Genomic DNA, 23,021 nt, shown 5'->3' on the forward strand with positions numbered 1-23,021 from the left:
TTTAAATCCCACTAAGGACAACAATAAATAAAGTGTTATTCTTATTATAATAATGTCAGCAGAAAGAACTGTGCTTGTGATGTCATCAGAGAGCATTCCAAAAAAGAAAATAATTTCCTCTGTAGTATTCAGCAGCTAATAAGTACAGGAAGGATTAAGATTTTTTAATAGAAGTAATTTACAAATATGTTTAACTTTCTGCCACCAGTTGATTCAAAAGAAAAAAGGTTTTCACTGGAGTACCACTTTAATGAGGCTTGTTTTTGTAAGTCATTGTTTCCAAACATTTTCACAGATTCCTTTTGGGTGTCTTCAGTCCATAAAGGACAAAACGATAACCTTATACAATTATGTTAGTGGCTACATATTTTCCTCCATCTTATAAAAATTGTATTATTTATAGAGTGCCTAACTCTAAAGCTACCTGGAATCTTACGAGTTTCACAACAGTACAAGGAAGGTCAGATTTGTCCTAGATTAAATACATTCTTAGAAAATAGGTGTAAAACAATATGCATATAAAACTTAATGATTAAGATTTAAAACTGGTTTAGGCAGCATGTGATGATGACAATGAAGGGTGTGGAGCAACTGAGCAGTTCAACAGGGACAAATTCACACAGTTGGGACTGATGTTATCATGCTTAGATTGTGCCTCCAGGTATGTGTCTTGGCACACCTGAGACAGAAGTTTAGATGTGCCAATTGGAGACACTACTCCTCCACCTTGTGTAAATTGTTTAAAATGTATAATTTGCAAATGGTCTCCTAAATGTGTCTTTGTTGTTTTTTGTTTTTACCAATTTAGATATTGTTTTAAAAAGTAATAGAAATGAATGCATATCTTACTCAAATCTAATAATGATAATAAATTATTTTCATTTCATTAGATTGTGTGCACACCAACGTCTTGGAGAGTCACCATTTTTATTACCCTTGTTATCACAGTTGTTGTCTCAGTCTTAGCAGAAGTAAGTTCTTATTTCAAGATATACATCTAATAATTGCAGTTACATTGGTAATTGTTTGCTTGCTTAAAATGAATCATTAATAAAGTTTTGACTAGAAATGTGATGGATAGCAAATGAGAACTATCACACTACAGTATTACTGTGCCTTCCAGGAAGTATCTATTGCTACTATCTATTTTTCATCTGAATATTTATGTGACATGCTTAAAAGAGTACTCTTAATTTACCATATATGTACACAACAATCCAAAAAGATCATACAAATTGCACTAAATTTTTATTGCACAACTACCCCTTCACAGCCCATTTCGAAAAATTGTACCCCTTCATGTCAGTGACATGCTTTTAAGGAATGTAATGGCTGCTATTTCAAATTTATATGTTTTTTTTTTTTTTTTTTACTCCATATGCCCTCTCCAGGCCCCTTACTGATTTTTCCTTTTCTTCACTATTTGGCCTAAACAACCATTAAGATTTCTCCAAACTTGTCTTTAGAGAGCCTGCCAGACAAATATTTTAGGCTCCTTTCTCCAACACAATGCCCACTACTTTACAAACTCCCAACGTGCATCGCCTCACACAGTAATAGTGCCCCCTTTTTGCCCCCATATAGTAGTTAGGCCTAGACTGGGACCTCATGGTAGTAGGCTGCCCCCAAACAATTGTATGCCCCCTGTGTGTCCCATATAGTTATATGAGCCTTATAGTAGTAGGCCTCTACATAGTAGTTGGCAGACCCCAAACTGCCCCCATACAGCAGTAGCCCCCCTCTCTGCCCCATATAGTTGTCGTCCCCTATATAGTTGTAGGTCTCCAGTACCAAGTACCAGCAGTCACTGCCATTTTAAGATTAGGAAGCATTGGCCATGGCCACTTTAGAAACAATGAACAATGGCTGTAGATTCCATTATAGAACCCCTATAGAACCTACTAAGAACCCCTGGGAGCATGTGTACCACAGGTTGGGAACTGATGTTCTATAGGATAAAAATCTGCCCTGCTCATGAAATGGAAAAACACATGCAAAATTGCTCATGGATACAGTAGATACACGGTGTATACACAGTAGGGGAAGTAAATTAAATTATGTGCAAAATTGTGTCTATAAATTTGGTACCTTTTGTGCCACAAAGTTGGGTTTCATTTCTATATGTGCTTTGTATGTTTCCTTTTGATGTTTTTCCTTTATTTTTTTTAGTTTTTTACTCTTTCTGAACAATCTTGTGCTTCTTTTGACAAAAGGACTTGGCTTATCTAAAAGAAAATGTGACCTCACTGAACAGGGCCGCAGCTTTAATGCCATACCCTGCCCAAAAATGTGCACCAAAAAGTTTTGACATAAAATAAAGCAACTAATAGATGGTGTACACTTAGACCAGACAGTCTTCAAACAGCCTAAGTCACTGTAATAAATCTAGTCTACGTTTTCCCTAAGTGTAGGCAGTTTATATTGTATCATTAAAATTAATGACTTTCAAAATATTGAAAGCTGTGAAAAATTCATAAAAAAGTATATAATACCAAAAATACAAAAACAAAACAAAAAAACTAATAAATACAAAAAAAAAATACTTATATGCAGAAATTTCAAAGAACATTTAAAAGTGAAGTTTACATGAAACTCCTTCAAGGAATAAAAAAAATATTTATTTTGGCAAAATATTACCTAAGCATTATAGGAAAAATATAAATCATATATAATTGTTATTTTTTAGCGATACTTTTTTTTAAATATGTTATGGCAATTGTTATTTGAGATGAATTAGTTGTTAGGGTATAAAAGCCAAATGTACCTTTCCTGGATATTATAGTGGTTGCAAAACTTTGTCTTTTTATTTCTGAGCCAAGTGTCTAGGAGTCAGAGCTGCGATGATCAAGTGCTGCAGTTTAACTTGTCTCTTTGATTGCCCTCAGAGTACAGCCCCTACTTGGCTGATTTAGGCTGGGTTCACACTACGTTTTCTCCCATACGGGAGCGCATACGGCAAACCGTGGTTGACCACAGTTTTAGGTCCGGTTGTAAAAGCGCATACGGCGCAAAAATGAGCCGACCGGACCGAACGTTTCACTCCGGCCGGCTCATTGAAATGAATGACATACGGGAGCGCATACGAAGGCATACGGGACCGCGAGGTTTTAGCTCCCCCCTGCCGTATTCGCTCCCGTATGGGAGAAAACATAGTGTGAACCCACCCTTACATGGTTCTGTTTGTCAGTCAAAGAGGTGCTGGGAGGTGAGAGCAAGCAAAGAGGCAATTAGGCTGTGGCAGTTGAGCATCGCAGCTCTGACTGATTAGGGCTAAATGTCTGATCGTGGGGGTCCGACCGCTGGGACCCCCGCGATCTCCTGTAAGGGCCATAGGTTTAGCCCCAGCTCTTCTCCATGAAATGACGTTTCACACACAGCTCTTTAGCTTGTGGAAACATGCACCCCAAAACTGTATCTCTATGGGCAGATGTCTTTTCTTCTTCCATAGAGATGAATGGAGGGGGTGTGTTTCTACCAGCTGACATGCCAGGTATGAAACTCACTCTAGCAGAGCAGAGCCAGGGTCAAGCCGGAGCCCCGTACGGGAGATCACAGGGGGGGGGTCTCAATGGTCAGACCCACTGTGATTAGAGATGTATTCCCTATCCTGCGAATAGGGGATACATTTCTCACCGCTGTACATCTTCTTTAGGAAAACTTTACCAATAAATGCAAATACGTATGATCTTCTATTTTTGAACTTACAAATTACAAAAGAGGGTCACCTAAACATGACTGTTTAAGTTAACTGGATAAATACTATGAATCAAACAATTTGGGTACTCTCATGCACATTTAATGATGTACTTTTCTTTAATATATATTTTTTTTGTGTGTTTATATCAGGATTTAATCGTGGAGAACAGAAAGCTTTGGTTACTTATAAAGAGATTTTTCAACTATAAATCAAACAGTCAATACCGAAAAATTATCAGAGCAGTTGAGGTGGATCAAACCTGGCCACCTATTAACAAAACGTACTGTACAAAACCTGTCATCAGACATACGAATAAGAAAAGTGAAGTCTATAGCAACCCAGCCTATGAACACTATGAAACGATCAAGTAATTACATGAACCATGGAATGTACCATCAAGTTACAAATGGCTCACCTACCATGCCCAGTCTGAGGGCACTGGCGCATAACTAGTTAGGCTAAATTCATAATTTAGCTTTATAGATCATCATAAAGATATTATAGATATCAAGACTTTAAAACATCTACTGTTACATGATCTATTATTTTAAGATTTCCCAATAGACATTTCCCAATAGACAACTCTTGACTAAAGTATGTATAACTATATGTTGACATAAAATATACAGCTACGTATCATGACAGAAAAAAACTGTCTTTTATGTGATCTACGACATGAAATATGTAGAAATCATGATATGAAAACAATGTACTGTTATACCATCTATTATTTCAAGCTTATCAAATTGAAAATTCATGAATGACTAATGTACATGCATTTGTGCTCAAATGTTTGCATACAATTGGATAATTGATAATATATATACAATCTATATATATAAAACTAAACGTGTGTATGTGTGTCTATGCGTATGTATGTATGTGTGTATGTTCCAGCATCACGTCCAAACGGCTAAAGATATTAACATGAAACTTGGCACACATGTTACTAATATGTCAACAACAAACATAGGATAGGTGATTTCACCCTTACTCACCCCCATTTGCCAGGGGCGGGGTTTATGTTTAAAGCCCCATACAAGTCAATGGGAAATACATGTTACAGCATAACTTCCAAACGGCTGGAGATATTTCGATAATACTTGGTCACATGTTACTTATATGTCCAGTTAAAATATAGGATAGTTAATTTAACCCTTAACTACCCCCATTTGTGAGGGTCGGGGTTTTTGTTTAAAGTCCCATGCAAATCAATGGGAAATGTATGTTCCCACATAACTTCCGTACAGCTGGAGATATTTCAATACCTGTACACATATTACCGGTCGGGATAGGAGGACGGGATACCAGGACGGAATACGAGGACGGGATAGGAGGTCGTGATAGGAGGTCGAGATAGGAGGACGAGATAGGAGGACAGGATAGGAGGACAGGATAGGAGGTCGGGATAGGAGGACGGGATAGGAGGTCAGGATAGGAGGTCAAGATAGGAGGACGGGATAGGAGGTCGAGATATGAGGTCGAGATAGGAGGTCGGGATAGTTGGACTGGAAAGGCGGTCGAGATAGGAGGTCGAGATAGGAGGACAGGATAGGAGGTCGGGATAGGAGGTCTAGATAGGAGGAAGGGATAGGAGGTCGGGATAGGAGAAAGGGATAGGAGGTGGGGATAGATGGACTGGATAGGAGGTCAGGATAGGAGGTCAGGATAGGAGGACGGGATAGGAGGTCAGGATAGGAGGTCGATATAGGAGGTGGAGATAGGAGGTGGAGATAGGAGGTCGAGATATGAGGACGGGATAGGAGCTCGGGATAGGAGGTCGAGATAGGAGGTCGAGATGGGAGGTCAAGAGAGGAGGACAGAATAGGAGGTTGGGATAGGAGGTCGGGCTATGAGGATGGGATAGGAGGTCAGGATAGGAGGTCAAGATGTGAGGATGGCATATGAGGTTGAGATATGACGACAGGATAGGAAGTCGAGATAGGAGGTCGGGATATGAGGACGGGATATGGGGTTGGGATATGACAACAATATATGAGGACGGGATGCGAAGTCAAAAGCTTCCTCCTTTGTTTATTTTCCTCCCCAACAAGGTTTAGGAAGGAAAAACCGGGCAACGGCGGTACTCAGCTAGTTTTTAGGAAAAACATGAGTGAGAAGGCAAAATTTTTTTTATTTTATTTCTTATGGGATGCATATTCACCTGTAAATTATTAGGGATGCATATTCACCTGTAAATTAAAACAAAAAATGGTTAACAATAAAAAGACTGCATATCCTTAGTTCTTAAAGGGGTACTCCGGGGAAGTTAAGAAAAATAAAAATGCCCCAAAGCCATCACAATACCTGTTATGTGCCTCCTGTAGTTATTCATGTGATTTTGGCAGTTCCTTTGGCCCCTGATGTCTCCTAAATACTTTTTTTCCTTATCTGCAGCATAGACTACAACTCCCAGAATTCAGCTCTGTGTAATGGCTGCCATCCAACTGCTTTTCTGTGTGCAGGCATACACTGCAGCTCTCTCACACTCACTCTCACACACACACACACACACACACACACACACACTGGGGGAGATTTATCAAACTATGTGAGAGAAGAGAAAAAGTGGAGGGACTTTCCCACAGCAACCAGCTAACAAGCTAAGGTAAAGTGAAATCCGAGCTGTGATTGGCTGCATATGGGGAAATCTCTCCACTTTTTCTCTCACACAGTTTGATAAATCCGGGCCACCTCCTGCTATGAATTTTTCTGTGTTCTGAATGGCAGCATATTCAAAAGAAAAACAGCAGCTACGGTATGTGCTCTGTTGTGACTAAGAATCTTCACTGCTTTTTCTCTCACAAGCTCCTCACACAGGGAGGGGAGGTGTGGCTGTACAGCCAGAGCTCTAGCCCAATCAGAAATCCGACAGAAATCAGGTGATGTTGTCTTGATGGGAGGGGCTGCTCTCACTGAGGAGACAACGTGGATCTAAAAAATGAATTTTTCTCTCACTTCCTGCATGTAAGTGACAGCTGAAAGAGGAAAACTGTTGTATATAGCTAATGAATTACATTTAGACAAATGCATAGGTTGGTGAGAGGGAAAGAATGGGCTATGGATTTAGTTCCCCGGAGTACCTAATTAATACTGTGTATTCCCTTCTTTAGCATCAATGGCAACATGCAGTCTTTTGTATAGTTGTTGATGAGGCCTTGAATTCTTGCATAGAGCTCCCCATTGGTCTTAGCAAAATGCCTCCAGGTAATGCAAAGTTTTTGGTCGTCTTTCATGAGCCACATGTTTGGGATCCCTCCAATGTGGCTTGATGGTATTAAGTTTTTGAGAATGTGATGGCCACTCCAGAATATTTACCTTTTCTGCAGTAACTTGGAGGGTCAACTTGGATCCATGCTTAGGGTCATTGCCATACTGGAAAGTCCTAGAGGTACCCATGCATAGCTTTAATGCATAAGAATGCAAACTGTCTGCCTGAGTTTTATGATAACATGCCACATTCATCTTGCCATCAATTTTCTGAAGATTCTCCAAGCCTTTAGAACTCACACAACCCAAAATTCAGTGAGCCACCATTATGCTTAACAGTGGGGATGGTATTCTTTTCACTAAAGGCCCATTTGACCCCACTCAAATATAGCACTAATGGTGACTCTTTTGGCTCCAACACTCTAAATTACAGTGTGGCAAAAGCTGTGAGGCATTTTAGGGTGTTGTCGGGCATATTGTAACTGAGCTTCTTTGTGGCATTGGCAGCTCAACCATGCAGATAATTTGTGTTCAAGTATTGTTGCATTGTCCTTCTTTTTTCAGAGCAGTCTGCATTTCTCCTCAGGTCACCTGTGGATTTTATTTGTATCCTGAACTACTCTTCTGGCCTTTATGACTAAAATTGTTCTTGGTCTGCATGACCCTGGCTTCATATCAAGTGATCCTTTGAAGTTTTAGATATCTTTTTATATCCTTTTCAACTTTTATAAAGTTCCATTACCTTGTTACAAAGGTCTTTTGACTTTTCTTTTTTGCTCTCCATGGCTCAGTATTTAGCCTGCCCAGTTCAGTCACATGATAGCAACAGGTCTATTGACTATTTATACCCAGACACTAATCATAATGTTAAAAGCCACAGGTGTGGAAAATTAACATTTAATTGCTAATTAAACATGTGTGAGTCCTTATGTGTCTGTAAAAAGGCGAAACATTCAAAAGTAAACTTACTTTTGATCAGGGCTACTTGGATGATTTCTACTATCATTATAATTTAAAAAACGTAGCCAAACAACTATGTGATAATAAAGGGCTTTATATGCTCTCTATCATAAAATAAAAGACTCATTTTTGGCATAACAATCATATTTTCTAAATGAATGCCAACATTTCCCAATTTAAGACAGTGTATGCAAACCTTTGAGCACAAATAAATATATATATATATATATATATATATATATATATATATATATATATATTAATGCTGTGAATGTGTACTTTTTCTGTACTTGTTTATTTTCTTTAAACAAAATTGAAAGTTTAGAATATGTTGTTGATATAAGTGAATGTAATAAGAATGTAATAAAAGTAGTGTTTTTACTACCACTGAATGGAGCCTTTCTTTGTGCTGCATCATAGTTATAGTTTACTTTGCAGTTTTATGTAGAAGCAGAGCAGTAAAAAATAGCAGAAAAGAAAGCAACAGGGATCACAGGTCCACAACACAATAGGGTGTTATACAGATAGATCAGGTGAGCAAAGGGGAAGATTAAGGAAAGTAACACAAATCAAAAAGGAGATAAGTGTGACTTAAAGGGGTTGTCCGGTAAATTAATCCCTAGAGGATGCAGGGCACACAGATACGCCCTGGGAGCCTGGGACTTAGCGCACCAGGATGTACATGTATGTCCTGCTTGCTGCAGCTATATGTAGGGACATTTATCAATGTTTGCTTATGTTTTTTTTTTTTTTTTAGTAATTTTTCCTTACTTTTTTTTTTGCTTATGTGTGACTTATTTATCAACTGGTTTCAGCCTGTTGATAATTTTCTTTCACGTAAGCAATTTTTCCTTTTTTACTTTGGTAGTAGCTTTTTCTGCTCCATGTATAAGCTGGAGTCAATTTAGTCAATTTCTAACCCTGTTGCGACTTTTTTTTTGCGCAGTTGCGACTGTCACAGTTAATAAATACCTGACTACCCGTAGTCCATTTTAAAATTATTACTACGTAGTAAATTTTTGGAAAACATGCTTTTCTCGCTTTCCAGTCAAAATGTCGCACGAAAAATTGCAGTCGCAGTTGCGACAATTTTGCGACTATTATAGTAAAGAAAACCTGACTAAACCCATTGATAAATGTCCATAATAGTGAGTGCAGGAGCTGCACTCGCTATCAGCAGCCAGGGACCCGCTGGCATTGGCGGAAATCAGTGATTGCAATGATGTTCGCCATTAATCAATATTAATCATGGCATCTCCGGCAATGTGACAGTTCCAGTGGCTGATATGATCAACTGCTTGTACAAATATTTTCTAAATTTCTATGCTGAAAAACTAAAATGCAAGCCTTGAACGATTAGCCCATTGTTTATTGGAGGTTGATGGAGAGAAGAGTTCTTATAATCAGGATTTAATTTTATCTGGAAGGCAAATATAATTTATTTCCCTTAGGAAAAGATTATTGTTCTTTTTAGAACATTGTTTAAGGAAGATTTAAGAAAATTTCTTTGGACCAGTGTGGGAAGAAGATATAGCTATTCTATTTCTATTCTATTTAGTAAACTCATCTCCTTGGGTACTTAAGGGGATAAGGGATGGGTTATGTAGACCATAGTAGGGTAATTGGAATCTTAATAGTCTATGGTGTAAAGAGTGAATTATAGAACACCACAATTCAAACTGTAAGGGGGAAAAAACCTGTAACTGTAAAGTGTAAAGCACTAAATCAGCACTGTGCTCCCTTCATTCTAAGTACTATTGTGGTCCCATACCCCTGCCATCTTAGTGTTATGGCTTATCTTAGCAATATCTCATCAAACAGGGCCAGTTTTAGACTAAGTGTGGTTCTGCCCCAATTTAAGAATAGGGCCCCAAATGCTAAATACCATAGAACAGACCAACAACACAATCACATATTGTATATTATGGTTAGTCATTATACAAAGGCTAACATATCATTATATAATGCCTAAATATTACTACCACACTAGACGGACTACCATTACCAACAGTGACTAATACTGGGCTATGAGAAACTAGGCAGGCATCACTGTGACAACGAATGGCAACACACTTAAAATAAATGATAACAAAAAGCAGGGAGTGCAAAAATATTTCTTGGGTTGCACATTTGAACAAAAGCAATTGTACCAAAAAAAAAGGACAAATGGCACTAACCTATTAAAATGTCAAATCTTTATTGTTGCTTAGGTGAAAACATGTTTGTAAGCAGAGAGTCCGTGTTCAGCATAAAAGATGACTGACCTGCAAGGAAAGGCTGATTAACTGTTTTGTGGTTTGCCCGCTTTCTCTAAGGCTTAGATAACCTCCAACCACAACTTGTTGTTGCAGAGTCTTCCAAACAACCATTTTAGGCTCTGCACTTTTCCTGTACCTTCCTCACCTTTTCCCAACCTACATTAATTTTCCATACATAAAGCCCAAATGGTAATAATGTGCCCCATAATGGCCCATACAGTACAGTACTCCTTTTTGTGCACCATACATTGAGTGTATGGGTAAATCCATCCATTAGATAGATAGGTTGCCCCCCTATTAAATAGATAGGAAAGGTCCCCCTCATTGAGTATGAAGGTAGGTCTTCCCCATTAAAAGGGATATCCAGGCAGCTGTGGCACTGATGCTCATGGTCCCACTCATCACCGTTACTTCCTGGTTTCTGGTAATATTGTCGAGATGACCCAAGTGCCTATTCAGCCAATCGCTGACTGAGGCAGGAGACCAATGCGACCAGTGATTAGCTGAGCAGGCAGTTCCTGTTGGGATGAAACATCAGTAGCAGTGATGAGCAGGGACCTAGAACGGTGCAGGTGCTGCAGGTATTGAGAAGGGTGAGAATGGCTTTTATTTTTATGCCACCCCGAGCCACCCCTTTAATTAGGTAGGTCTCCCTCATTAAGTGGGTAAGTATGTCACAGCATTAAGTAGGTACCCCCAATTTCAGGTAGGCATGTCTCTTTATCAGGTAAGTACATCCCCTCATCAGATTGGTAGGGCTTCCCCAGTAGGTAAATTGGGCCCTAGCTGTTTCAGTTGTAAAAAACAAGTGAACTATGTAGATGTTTTTAAGGTGCAGGTGAGAGGAGCATGAAAGGGACTGAACATATGTAGTGATGTACAGATCAGAGTCTAGCATAACCCCAAGACAGCGAGTTTGCTGCCCTGAAGTTATGGTAGCACCACACACTGAGATGGAAATGTCCAGTTTAGGTACCGTAGATCAGTTGATTGAGAAAATGCAAGAAGATCAGTATTAGAAAACATGATGTTTAAGACAGTAGAAAGACAGTCAATCTATCAATTGTCAATAAGTTGATGGAGATTTATTTAGTTGATGCTGAGCTGAGCAGTCAACAATGTAAAGGAATTAAATTGCTGTAGAGGCGTCTTCTGAAAAGTGAAAGAGATAATGTCAATTGGTAATACGGACAAATCCAACACTCTTTTAATACTTTTTTTTTTATCTATCTTGACTAGCCTGTTCCAAAATTAGTAAACATTAGACACTGTAAACACTACATACACTTGTGTATAGTATATGTCATACTGTAGTTATACACTATGTAGTATAAGGTTATTTGTATAACTCACTAGCACGAGTACCCGGTGCTGCCCGGTTTTTCCTACCTTATCCTTGTGGGGAAGGAAACCAACAAAGGAGGAAGCTTTTGTGGTGTGCCGGTACCGTACTGCATACCGTACCTTGTATGGTGGTCCCCAAAGTCAGAGATATTACATTCAGATAGGGTCCTCCAGGTGGGACAGCCCCTAGTCGCCTCCTCCTTCTCTAATTCTGTAATGTTTATGTGTATATATTTTATAATGTATATTAATATAATTACCTTTATAGCGTCGCAGGACCTTCGGTCATGTGATTATGTTGATTCCTCTATGGTATGTTGGAGGACCTTTGGAGGTCCTTTGGTCACATGTTTACCCATAACTCTTTGTACAGAAAATTTACAGTTGTTATGGACCAGTGAGCTTAAGTCCAGCCTCTGCCCATATAAGGGAGCTGTAGCCAATGATCTCTCTCTTGGGTTGCTGCTCTCGTGGATGCCGGACTATTGTGACGGATCTGCGCAACTTAGAAAGACAAGCTATGCCAGAAGACTGCCGGCCTCAGCCTGAAACCGTGAGTTAAAATCTCAATCCCCGCTAAGGCTAGCGTGATTACTGGACCGAATCTAAACCCCTAAATCCAGTGGATCACCGCCAACAATTAACTTCCTAAGCTCAATAGACTCACAAGGTCCCAACCACTTGTCAAATTCTAATAGTCTTTGTTATGTGGACTGTTCCTGTTCATTATTGCATAAAATCTTCAGTAAAAGTTCCGACAAGTTTCTGCAAATCTCCGGTTGTGGACAATCAATTATTTCCTATGTCCCTATCGCTCTTGGTGGTAGGACAAGCATACAGAGAATAGCCCTCACCCTGTCATCACAAATACAAAGGGTTAAGCAAGCACCCTTTAGTAACCACACAGCTACACCCCCATATACCCTACAACCCCAGGCTACCACATAGCTTTTTGGCGTCTGACGAACAGGAGACGGGTGTGTGCATCCAGCTGCTGCCACCAGTTAAAGTGTACTCCCCTTCATAGAAAGAACAGTTTTTATGTACTGTGAGCCGCATTCAAAAGTACGGGACTGTGCATATGGTACTGTGTGCAAAAAGTGCGCACGAAAAGTAAAGGGAGAGGCAAAAAGTACAGCGGAGTTGTGATTCGCATCAGAAGGGGTTAAAACTAGCGCCAGGCCTTCCTGCACTCGCGATCCTGAAACTCCGCCCACCAAGGTCTCCGGAGCCGCGGCAACCATCTTGGCGGAGCCTCAAATAGAAGACCTGCAGAAAAGCACAGTCAGAACAGCAAAGAAACGCAGAGTGTTGCAGAGGACTGAAAGCCTTAAAGAGCCAGCACAGTATAAAACCCTGAAGTACCAGACCGCTAAGTTAAGATCTTGTCTGGACTCACTCAAACTCCCGATCATTACACTCAAGTTCCAGCTCAACGCACTCAATTTCCAGATCAGCGCTCTTAAGTTCGAGATCTACGTTCCAGAATAAGGAACAGCTGCGTCTCTTAACCCCTTAATGAAGCACGACATATATTTACGTCCTGCGCCGGCTCCCTCCATATGAAGCGGGGTCGCGACACGATCCCGCATCATACCGCGTCTGGCCCCGGCGCTCATCAATGGCCGGGACCCGTGGCTAATACCACACATCGCCGATCGTGGCGATGTGCAGTATTAACCCTTTAGAAGTGGCGGTCAAAGTTGACCGCCGCTTCTAAAGTGAAAGTGAAACTATCCCGGCTAGTCAGTCGGGCTGTTCGGGACCGCCACGGTGAAATTGCGGCATCCCGAACAGCTTATAGGACACCGGGAGGGCCCTTACCTGCCTCCTCGGTGTCCGATCGACGAATGACTGCTCCGTGCCTGAGATCCAGGCAGGAGCAGTCAAGCGCCGATAACACTGATCACAGGCATGTTAATCAGTGTGTGCAGTGTTATAGGTCCCTATGGGACCTATAACACTGCAAAAAAAAAAGTAAAAAAAATGGGTTAATAAAGGTCATTCAACCCCTTCCCTAATAAAAGTTTTAATCACCCCCCTTTTCCCATAAAAAAAAATTAAACAGCGTAAATAAAAAAAAATAAACATATGTGGTATCGCCGCATGCGTAAATGTCCGAACTATAAAAATATATCATTAATTAAACCACACGGTCAATGGCGTATGCGCAAAAAAATTCCAAAGTCCAAAAAAGCTTATTTTTGGTCACTTTTTATACCATTAAAAAATGAATAAAAAATGATCAAAAAGTCCGATCAAAACAAAAATTGTACCGATAAAATCTTCAGATCACGGTGCAAAAAATTATTCCTCATACCGCCCTGTAAGTGAAAAAATAAAAAGTTATAGGGGTCAGAATATGACATTTTTAAACGTAGAAATTTTCCTGCATGTAGTTATGATTTTTTCCAGAAGTACGACAAAATCAAATCTATATAAATAGGGTATCATTTTAACCATATGGACCTACAGAATAATCATAAAGTGTAATTTTTACTGAAATATGCACTGTGTAGAAATGGAAGCCTCCAAAAGTTACAAAATGGCGTTTTTCTTTGATTTTGTCGCACAATTATTTTTTTTCCGTTTTGCCGTGAATTTTTGGGTAAAATGACTAATGTCACTACAAAGTAGAATTGGTTACGCAAAAAATAAGCAGATGGAAAATTTAAAGGGTTATGATTTTTAAAAGGTAAGGAGGAAAAAACGAAAGTGCAAAAACTGAAAAACCCTGAGTCCTTAAGGGGTTAAAGGGTCATACGCTCCCGAGCTTCATTTAAAGGGACAGAACTATAAATCAGGATGTCAGACCCTGCAGCACCAATGCCACCTCCGGGCCCTGCTCCAGCTGCACCACCTGCCCAGCAAGATGCGGGTGCTCATCAGCGGGGCCGCCACCGCAAGCAAGACAAGATCAAGCTGATTCATTTCCAGCTTCTCCATTCATCTCAGGAGCTCCAGTTGCTGCACCTGTCTTTTTGGGGAATCCAGTTCTTTCCAACTACAATGGAGATCCCTTTACATTGAGGGACTTCAAAGAGAAGATACAAAGTCTTTTTGTTTTTTATTCTTTTCCCCCTAACCAGCAGGTGCAGTTACTTACAGGATAGCTGCAGGGGCCTGCCCTGGAGGAAGTCCGCACCTGGCCGGCAGCCGACAAGGCTACAGTGGAGAAAATCTTTGAGGGGTTTTATTCAGTGTTCAAGTCTCACTCCCCCTTTGAGGTATGTCTAAGACTATATGAGCGACGACAGAAGCCAGGAGAGACTCTTCGGGCATATGCTGTGGCATTACAGAACGCTTTAGAAACAGTGCAAAAGTTATATGGCTTTACGCCCGAGCAGGGTAATAAAGTACTGATGGACCGGTTCATAGACGGGGCACAGAATAAATGGGATAATGACCAACTTAGGATGCTGGCGGTGCAGAACCCCGATATGCCTTTCCCAGCCTTTCAAAGGCTAGCTAATAGCTATCAAGGTTATTGAGTCAGGGCCAGAAGCAGAGGAAACTAGGGCTCCTTCTGCTGAGGCCCCAGGAGCCTCAGTACAACCAGTACCCCCTTCACCACCTATTCCTGCACCTACCCCCACTTGTTCATGGACTGCCAACCTACAGAATGTATGACAGGACATCGAACATTTAACTAAAGCTTTTAAAGAGATGGAGGCCTGCCCCTCATCTTGTTCCTTCACCAAATGCTCCCCCTATAAGACCACCTGGGACTCAGTGGCCTGTTTGTAGTTTTTGCAATAAAACGGGACACTGGAAGAGTCAATGCTGGGCTTTCAACCGGCGTCCCCTGGGGTCGAGGACCGCATCCTAGGAGTAACTATTGAAGGTTCAGAACCAACCAGTACCAAGACAGGTTTCTCGATGTATGTTGCCCCTTGCCCATATGTGAAAATAGTAGTAGAGGGGGTCCAGCTAGAGGCCTTGATAGATACCGGATCCAAAGTGTCTATAATTCCTCAGGGGGTGTTTTATAATTATTGGGGACCTGAAAGGTTATGCGAACCAGATGATGTAGATTTTAGGGTGGTTGCGGGGAATGGGAAACCAGTACCCAGACATGGCTACTGGGAACCCACGGTGCAGGTCGGGAGGCATGTTCTTCAAGAACAGGGTGTTATTGTTACTAATGTTAGTGATCCGCATGCAACTGAATTTATGCATCTCTCCCTCACATGTCACATCTCACATGTCGCGCAACACCATCTAAGAACCCTTCTAGCAGAGCAAAAATGTATCAACCACCAAGGGGAGATCTGCCGTGTGAGAATACAGGATATACAGGCTGTCACCCTGCAACCGCAGACAGAGATTATTATTTGGTGTTGTGCCCGACCATGGGTGAAGAATCAAAATTATCAAGCGTTATTGGAACCCTTCCAATTGGAAGATTACCCTCTAGTACGTGCAGCCAGAAGTCTTGTGACAGTGAAGAAGGGAAGAGTACTGGCTCGAGTGGTTAACCTATCAGATGTCGCTACCAGGCTGCCAAAATATACTCCAGTGGATCAGCTATATCATCTGGACCCCAAAGATGTGGTGTCAAGACCAAAAGTAGCTCGACAGGGGGCCGCTCAGACTGCCCAGGGGGCCGACAAGGGCCATCCAGAACCCTGGTGGACTCAGTTGCAGATTGGAGATGAAGATACCCCCAGAGACCAGGTCGGTGGGGTCATTCAAGTGGCCAAGCAATACCAAGAGGCCTTTAGTAAACATCCCACTAATTTTGGCCGGACCACAATGATACAGCATCGGATTCTGACTGGCGATAGCCCCCAATCAAAGAAAGACATCACCCCGTGGCCCTGGGGCTCTTTGAATTGAAGAGCATGCCCTTTGAACTGTGCAACGCACCTGCCACCTTTCAACGCCTGATGGAACGATGCCTTGGACACCTTAGCTTCCAAAGTGTCCTTCTGTATCTAGATGATGTAATTGTCTATTCCAGGATTTACCAGGAACACTTGGATCATTTGAAGGAAGTCTTCCAAGTTCTTATACGGCATGGACTGAAGGTCAAGCCATCTAAGTGCCACCTGCTGAAGCCACGAGTTCACTATCTGGGACACGTTGTTAGTGCCGAGGGTGTGCAGCCCGACGCTGAAAAAGTGAGGGTTGTGAAGAATTGGCCCACACCTCACACAGTGCAAGATATTAGAAGTTTTCTGGGATTTGCCGGCTACTACAGACGTTTCATTCCTCATTTTGCCCAAATCGCAGGGCCCCTTACTGCCCTCCTGCAGGGTACCGCGAAGGAAAATTACAATGGAAGACTCCCGATACAATGGGCAGAAGAACAAGAGACAGCTTTCCGCACTCTGAAGTGTCTTCTCGTTGAACCTCCCATCCTGGCTTATCCTGACTATGGTCAGCCCTTCCGGCTGTGCACACCGGTGCCAGCTTTGAAGGCCTGGGAGCTATCCTATCCCAGGTGCAAGAGGGTAAAGAGAGATTGATCGCCTATGCAAGCAGACACCTGGAGGAACCGAGAAGAATGATGCTAACTACAGTTCTTTCAAGTTAGAGCTCCTTGCTTTGGTCTGGGTGGTCACTGAGAAGTTCAAAGACTACCTGGCAGCCACTCCCTTTACAGTCTACACCGACAGCAATCCGTTGGCACACCTAAATACTGCAAAATTGGGAGCCATTGGGCAGCGTTGGGCCTCCCGAATGGGTAACTATGACTTCCGTATCAAGTATAGGAGCGGTAAAAGCAACATCAACGCTGATGTACTATCCCGTATGGCTCCTGGCGAAGAACCGTCCATAGAAGATGTGTGGGAAGATGTGGAGATGCCGCCCTTCTATCAAAGGTTCGTGAGTCAAAATACTCAGGCTACCCACGAGGGAGAAGAGCCTGGACCTCCCAAGATTCTGGAAGATCTGTATACTTGGAAGACTCTCCAGGATGAGAGTCGAACCATGGGGGGATCTCCTAGACTACTTACTCCAGAAGAGGGTACCCACTCGCCTGCGCAAGTCACAAGGAGATTTTGAATTAAAACGATTGTGGCGACAACAAAATCGCCTGTTCATATACAAGGGATTACTATACCGAAATTCCCTGGATCCAGTTTTAGGGGAGCATCTGCATCAAATTCTAGTTCCCCAAAGGGACGCAGCCATGGTCCTGAATGCATACCATGACCAGTCAGAAAATTTTGGAGTTCATAAGACTGAAGCCACCATCAGACTAAGGTTTTACTGGGTGGGAATGCGTGGAGATATTGAAAAGTGGTGTGCCAAATACACTGTCTGCAATGTTACTAAGAATCTTCGTAAAGGATGCGAGAGTACCTCTACTTCCCATCCACACTGAGAGGCCTAATCAGTTGGTTGCCTTGGACCATGTGAAGCTGTCGCCCACTCCAGCTGTTTAAAGAACTCTGCCAGTTCCATGATTGCAAGAAAATCCGGACCACAGCCTATCATCCTCAGGGGAATGGATTGTGTGAAAGGATCAATCAGGAGTTCATTCATATGCTGAGAGCAGCGTCTGTCTCTAAAGTCGAAGAGTTTCCCCGACTCCTGCCCGCGCTGCTGGAAATCTACAATAACACTATCCACTGCTCCACAGGGTACACTCTGTTTTTCCTCATGATGGGACAACATGGTCAGCTGCCAGAGGATAGGGCTTTTGGATTACAAGCCCCTTTTAATAACTCCCCTCAGACCTCACAAGATTGGGTCACTGAACACCAAAGGAGGATCGAAGAGGCTAAAGAGATTATGGAAAAGAAGATGGGAGAAGCTCAGGACCGACAGCAAAGAGATTACAATCGGCATGCTTCAGCCAAACCATTGCAGCTTGGAGACAGAGTGTGGCTCAGAAAATTCAGGTCACATAAGTTGGATTCCCTCTGGGAGACAGAGCCCTACACTATTACTGCGGTGCCGTATCCTGATACGGATGTCTACGAGATCCAAAAGGAGGGATTTGAACCCCAGGTGGTCCACAGAAACGGGATTAAACTATGTCTAAAAGAAGAATTACCACAGCCACCTCCTCCTACTCCCCCAACTGCAAGGCCAGTGAGAAAATATGTTCCAGGAGAAGGAATTCATCCATCAATGGACGTTCCAATGTTCTCCCCTCATCAGCCTGCAATGTTCTGTGGTGTACCGTGGCCAACCCCTGTCCAGCCATCTTTAGTCTCCTCGCCCAGCTTTAGTCCATCTCCACTGACAGCTCCAAGCAACTTAGAGCAGTCCATGCCTATTCCAATGGGTTCTCTCAGTCCAGAAAGGGATCTCACTCCTGCTTCCAGCCCTCAAGCTGATCCCTCAGGGACTGAAGTCGTCAGAGAGTTGTTGATTGACGAGGTTCCAAATAGTCCAGAGATGGTGTTGCGACATTCTCAAAGGTCTACTCAGGGAACCTACCCTTAAGATACCAAGAATGACTCTTTACATAGTCATGTACACATAGTACATCAAATAATCACTTTAGTGTAACTACCTCACTATAACTTAAATAAAAATATATCTCACATTCTAAGTAAATAAAGAAATAAAATTTTAAGGGATTGTAGCCATGTCGTTATTCAATTCCTGCCACTATTATGTACACTAACTTTGCTCTCTTTACATGTTCAGGATGCTCTTCCTGGCCAGAAGGCACTCCTGTAAGCCTAAGTATATACACATATTCATAAAGGTAACCTAGGGCTTATTTTCAGGGTAGGGCCTCTTTATTTACGGTACGGTATGTACATTGAACAACATGGCGGTTCTACTGTATTTAACGGTATTTACACCCCCCCCCATTATCATCATGTGATGGGCGCAGCTCTGCCCCCCAATGTTTATCAGCCCAGCGCTGCACCCCACATCGGGGGACTAATCGTATGTCAGCGAGCGCAGCTTCTCTCCCCCCCGGCCAAATAATTATCAGCCGCTGCACTGTACTTTGTATTCCTGTGCCCGGGCTCCAAATATTAAAAAATAAACTTTAACTTACCTTCGTCTTCCGTTCCCCCGTTGCTAAAGAACCGGCCTCATGGTCCCTCCACTGTTCTTGCTGCTTCCTGGTGTTGGGACGTCATAGAGCCTTCAGCCTATCACCGGCCGCAGCGATGTCCCGCCTCTGCCGATGATAGGCTGAGCCGACTGTCATGTAAGAAGCCGTCCTTCTTCTTACATCACAGTGGGCTGAAGGCTCTGTTACGTCCCAACACCAGGAAGCAGCAAGAACAGCGGAGGACAGTGAGGCCGGTTCCTTAGCAACGAGGGAACGGAGGACGAAGGTAAGTTAAAGTTTGTCTAGGGGCATTGTCTAGGTCAGTAGTCTTCAACCTGCGGACCTCCTGATGTTGCAAACATTTGCAACATCTGGAGGTCCGCAGGTTGGAGACCACTGGTCTAGGTCTTATTTTCGGGGGAGGGCTTATATTGCAGCCCACCCCGATAATCGAGCTAGGGCTTATTTTCGGGGTAGGGTGCATTTTCGGGAAACACGGTAGTTATTGGTAGATAGCCACAGGCAAGCCAATATAATTTCAGTGTACTAGACAGGTAACAAATATGGTAATAACAATGTCAAGTGAGATTTATAATATGTTATATAATGTTTCTAGAAAATAGAAAATGCCGTAAATGAAAGTGTTTAGGATGTATCTAATACCTTATAATGTCATCCTGTTTCTAAATTCGTGAACAGCGTAATCCTTTTTGTGAGTTTATCAGAACTCATGTATGTACACCAAAGTATATATAAGGTTTGTTTAGAAAAAAATAAAAAAATAATATATAGTAAGTAACAAAAAATTCTTCAGAGCTTGCAAGGACTCTTGTTATATGCAAGGACTCTCTTATTATGTTCATACAGCCTGAATAATGGACATTTGAAAGACTATGCCCAGGACTGTTAAAAACAATGTTGCCCTCTGCCTTAGGGGACAGAAGTCAAGCCGACTTATCTTCAGTAAGGGGGTTTGTGGTGTGCCGGTACTGTACTGCATACCATACCTTGTATGGTGGTCCCCAAAGTCAGAGTTACTACGTTCAGATAGGGTCATCCATATGGGACAGCCCCTAGTCACCTCCTCCTTCTCTAATTCTGTAATGTTCATGTGTATATATTTTATAATGTATATTAATATAATTACGTTTATAGCGTCACAGGACCTTTGGTCATGTGACTATGTTGATTCCTCTATGGTATGTTAGAGGACCTTTGGAGGTCCTTGGGTCACATGTTTACCCATAACTCTTTGTACAGAAGATTGACAGTTGTTATGGACCAGTGAGCTTAAAGGGGTTGTGTGCTGCCCTGACTTTCAGAGCTCCGCTCACAGCGTCCGGAAGTTAATTACTCCAAACGCTGTGTGCGGGCTTCCGTGTTCGCAGCTGCCAGGCGTGACGTCACGAGGTTGCGGGCAAGACGTCACAAGGGGGCGGGCGAGGGGCCGGGTGTGACGTCACACCCGGCGTCCGCGAACACGGAAGCCCGCACACAGCGTCCGGAGTAATGAACTTCTGGACGCTGTGAGCGGAGCTCCGAAAATTAGGGCAGCGCACAAGACCTTTAAGTCCAGCCCCTGCCCATATAAGGGAGCTGTAGCCAATGATCTCTCTCTTGGGTTGCTGCTCTCGTGGATGCCGGACTATCGGGACGGATCTGCGCAACTTTTTTTTTTTTTTTTATATTTTTTTTTTTTATTTAAGTAAACAAGTCATACATTAATTAATAAATATTATGAACAGTAAATTTCAATACATACTTTGTGCTTCCCCTCTTAAGATCAAAGCAGCTGTTTAACCCCCCCACCTCCCACCCACCTCCCATCCCATCCCCCCCTGTAATCCCGAGAGAGAGAGAGAGAGAGAGAGAGAGAGAGAAAAAAAAAAAAAAGAAAAAAAAAAAAGTTTTCCTTTCCTTTCACCAACCCTTCCTTAAAAAGTCTTTCTCCCTACTCCTCTCCACACCTCCTCTCCCTCCACCCGGTACATCTCCTTCTGAAAAGCTCTCCACCACTCCTGCCTACTAATTCGATTAGCGGAGATCCAATTCCTTACAATAATCATCTTTGCATAGAACAATCCCAACCTAATTACTCTGGATATTACCTTGTCCACCTGGATGTCAAGATCTTCACCTAAAATCGCCATCTGTGCTGTAAGAGCTGTCACCCTCCTTTCTTCATCCAATTTCTCCTTAACCTCTAACCAGAAATCCCTAATCTTCTCGCATGTCCAAAGCATGTGCAGCATGTCCGCTTTCTCCTCTCCACACTTTGAGCATGCGATAAACCTATGCCAACCAATTTTCCTCATAAAATGTGGTGTGTAATATAATCTATACACTATATTAAACTATCATTCTGTGATTACTATTTAAAGGGATACTACCAATCCTTTTATAAATACGTGCCCATTGCACATCTGTGATACTACCTAAATCTCTCTGCCATTTCTCCTTACTACTGTGACTTAAATCATTACTTGTGCAGTTACAAATTTCCTTATAAACCCTAGATAGCAATCCTTTCGTCAAATCCCCTTTTATCATTCTTTTGATAAAGGGTCCAGTGGGTTCAATAACTAACCTGCATTTACTGCGTACATAAAAATACTCCTAATTCTCATATATTCGAACCAGGCTCCCCTATCCCTTCCTATTCCCTCCCTCATTACTTCCCAAGTTATCAATTTCCCGTCTTTCAATATATATCTTTCACCGTGTTGATACCTAATTGTCTTATTATAGTGAACTCCTTATCCTTCAGTTTCTCACTGATATTCTTATTCTCCCAAATTGGTGCTATATCTAACATGCCTCTTATTTTTAATTTTTTCTTAAATGCTATCCAGGACTTCCTTATATTCTTAACAAGTATTGTGTGTTCCAAGTGTCCCACCCTGTTACCTGATTCCAAAAACCGGTAGATGTCTTTCACCTCCCCTTCACTTGTTTGTATAAGCAGCTGAAAAAAATCTAATTTATCCCAAATATTTATAAAATATATCTGTGAGGCAAGGAAGTAATTCCTTATGTCCGGGAAGGCGAAACACCCCCCCCCCCCTCCCCTATCTTTTGGTTGGCAAAAAAACTCTATTTTGATCCGGGTTCTCCGGCGACCCCATATCAAGCCATTAAAGGCAGCTATTATTTTTCTAAAGCATGCTTCATTACACCAAATGGGGGATGAGGTAAACACATACAACAGCTTTGGCAAGAGGACAGTTTTTATTAATGTTATTCTCTCTACTCTTGAGATATTAAACCCACTCCATGCCCGTGTCTTTTTTTCAATGTTTTTAACTACAGGTGTCAGGTTCAGAGCGTGGTGATCCTCTAGGTTTCCCGAGATCTTAATTCCCAGGTATTTAAAATGTTCTCCTCTTCCTAACACTTTTAAATCTGTACATGACCAGTTTCCCTCCTCACCCAAAGGAAGGAGGACTGATTTTCCCCAATTTATCTCCAGTCCTGCGTACACCCCAAAACTCTTGATTATACTCATCACACCACTTAAATCCCTCTCCGTATAGTGACAGTTTGTCCTCTCTCCCCCTCGCTTCGAACCCCTCTATAC

The 23,021-nt window shown here is 42.1% G+C and overlaps 1 protein-coding gene across 1 annotated transcript in view; it reads left to right on the forward strand.

Annotated features, from left to right (window-relative positions):
• LOC130360998 (probable cation-transporting ATPase 13A4) overlaps positions 1-4,378 on the forward strand; it is an 82,067-nt gene extending 77,689 nt beyond the window's left edge. Inside the window, exons 28-29 of the mRNA XM_056563555.1 lie at positions 891-971; positions 3,847-4,378. Of these exons, the coding sequence (XP_056419530.1) occupies positions 891-971; positions 3,847-4,068 (303 nt within the window). The 3' untranslated portion in view covers positions 4,069-4,378. The remainder of the gene's footprint in view (positions 1-890; positions 972-3,846) is intronic.
• The last annotated feature ends 18,643 nt before the right edge of the window (positions 4,379-23,021 follow it).

This window comes from Hyla sarda, chromosome 3 (assembly GCF_029499605.1).
Source record: "Hyla sarda isolate aHylSar1 chromosome 3, aHylSar1.hap1, whole genome shotgun sequence".
In the NCBI taxonomy this organism is placed as follows: Eukaryota; Metazoa; Chordata; class Amphibia; order Anura; family Hylidae; genus Hyla; species Hyla sarda.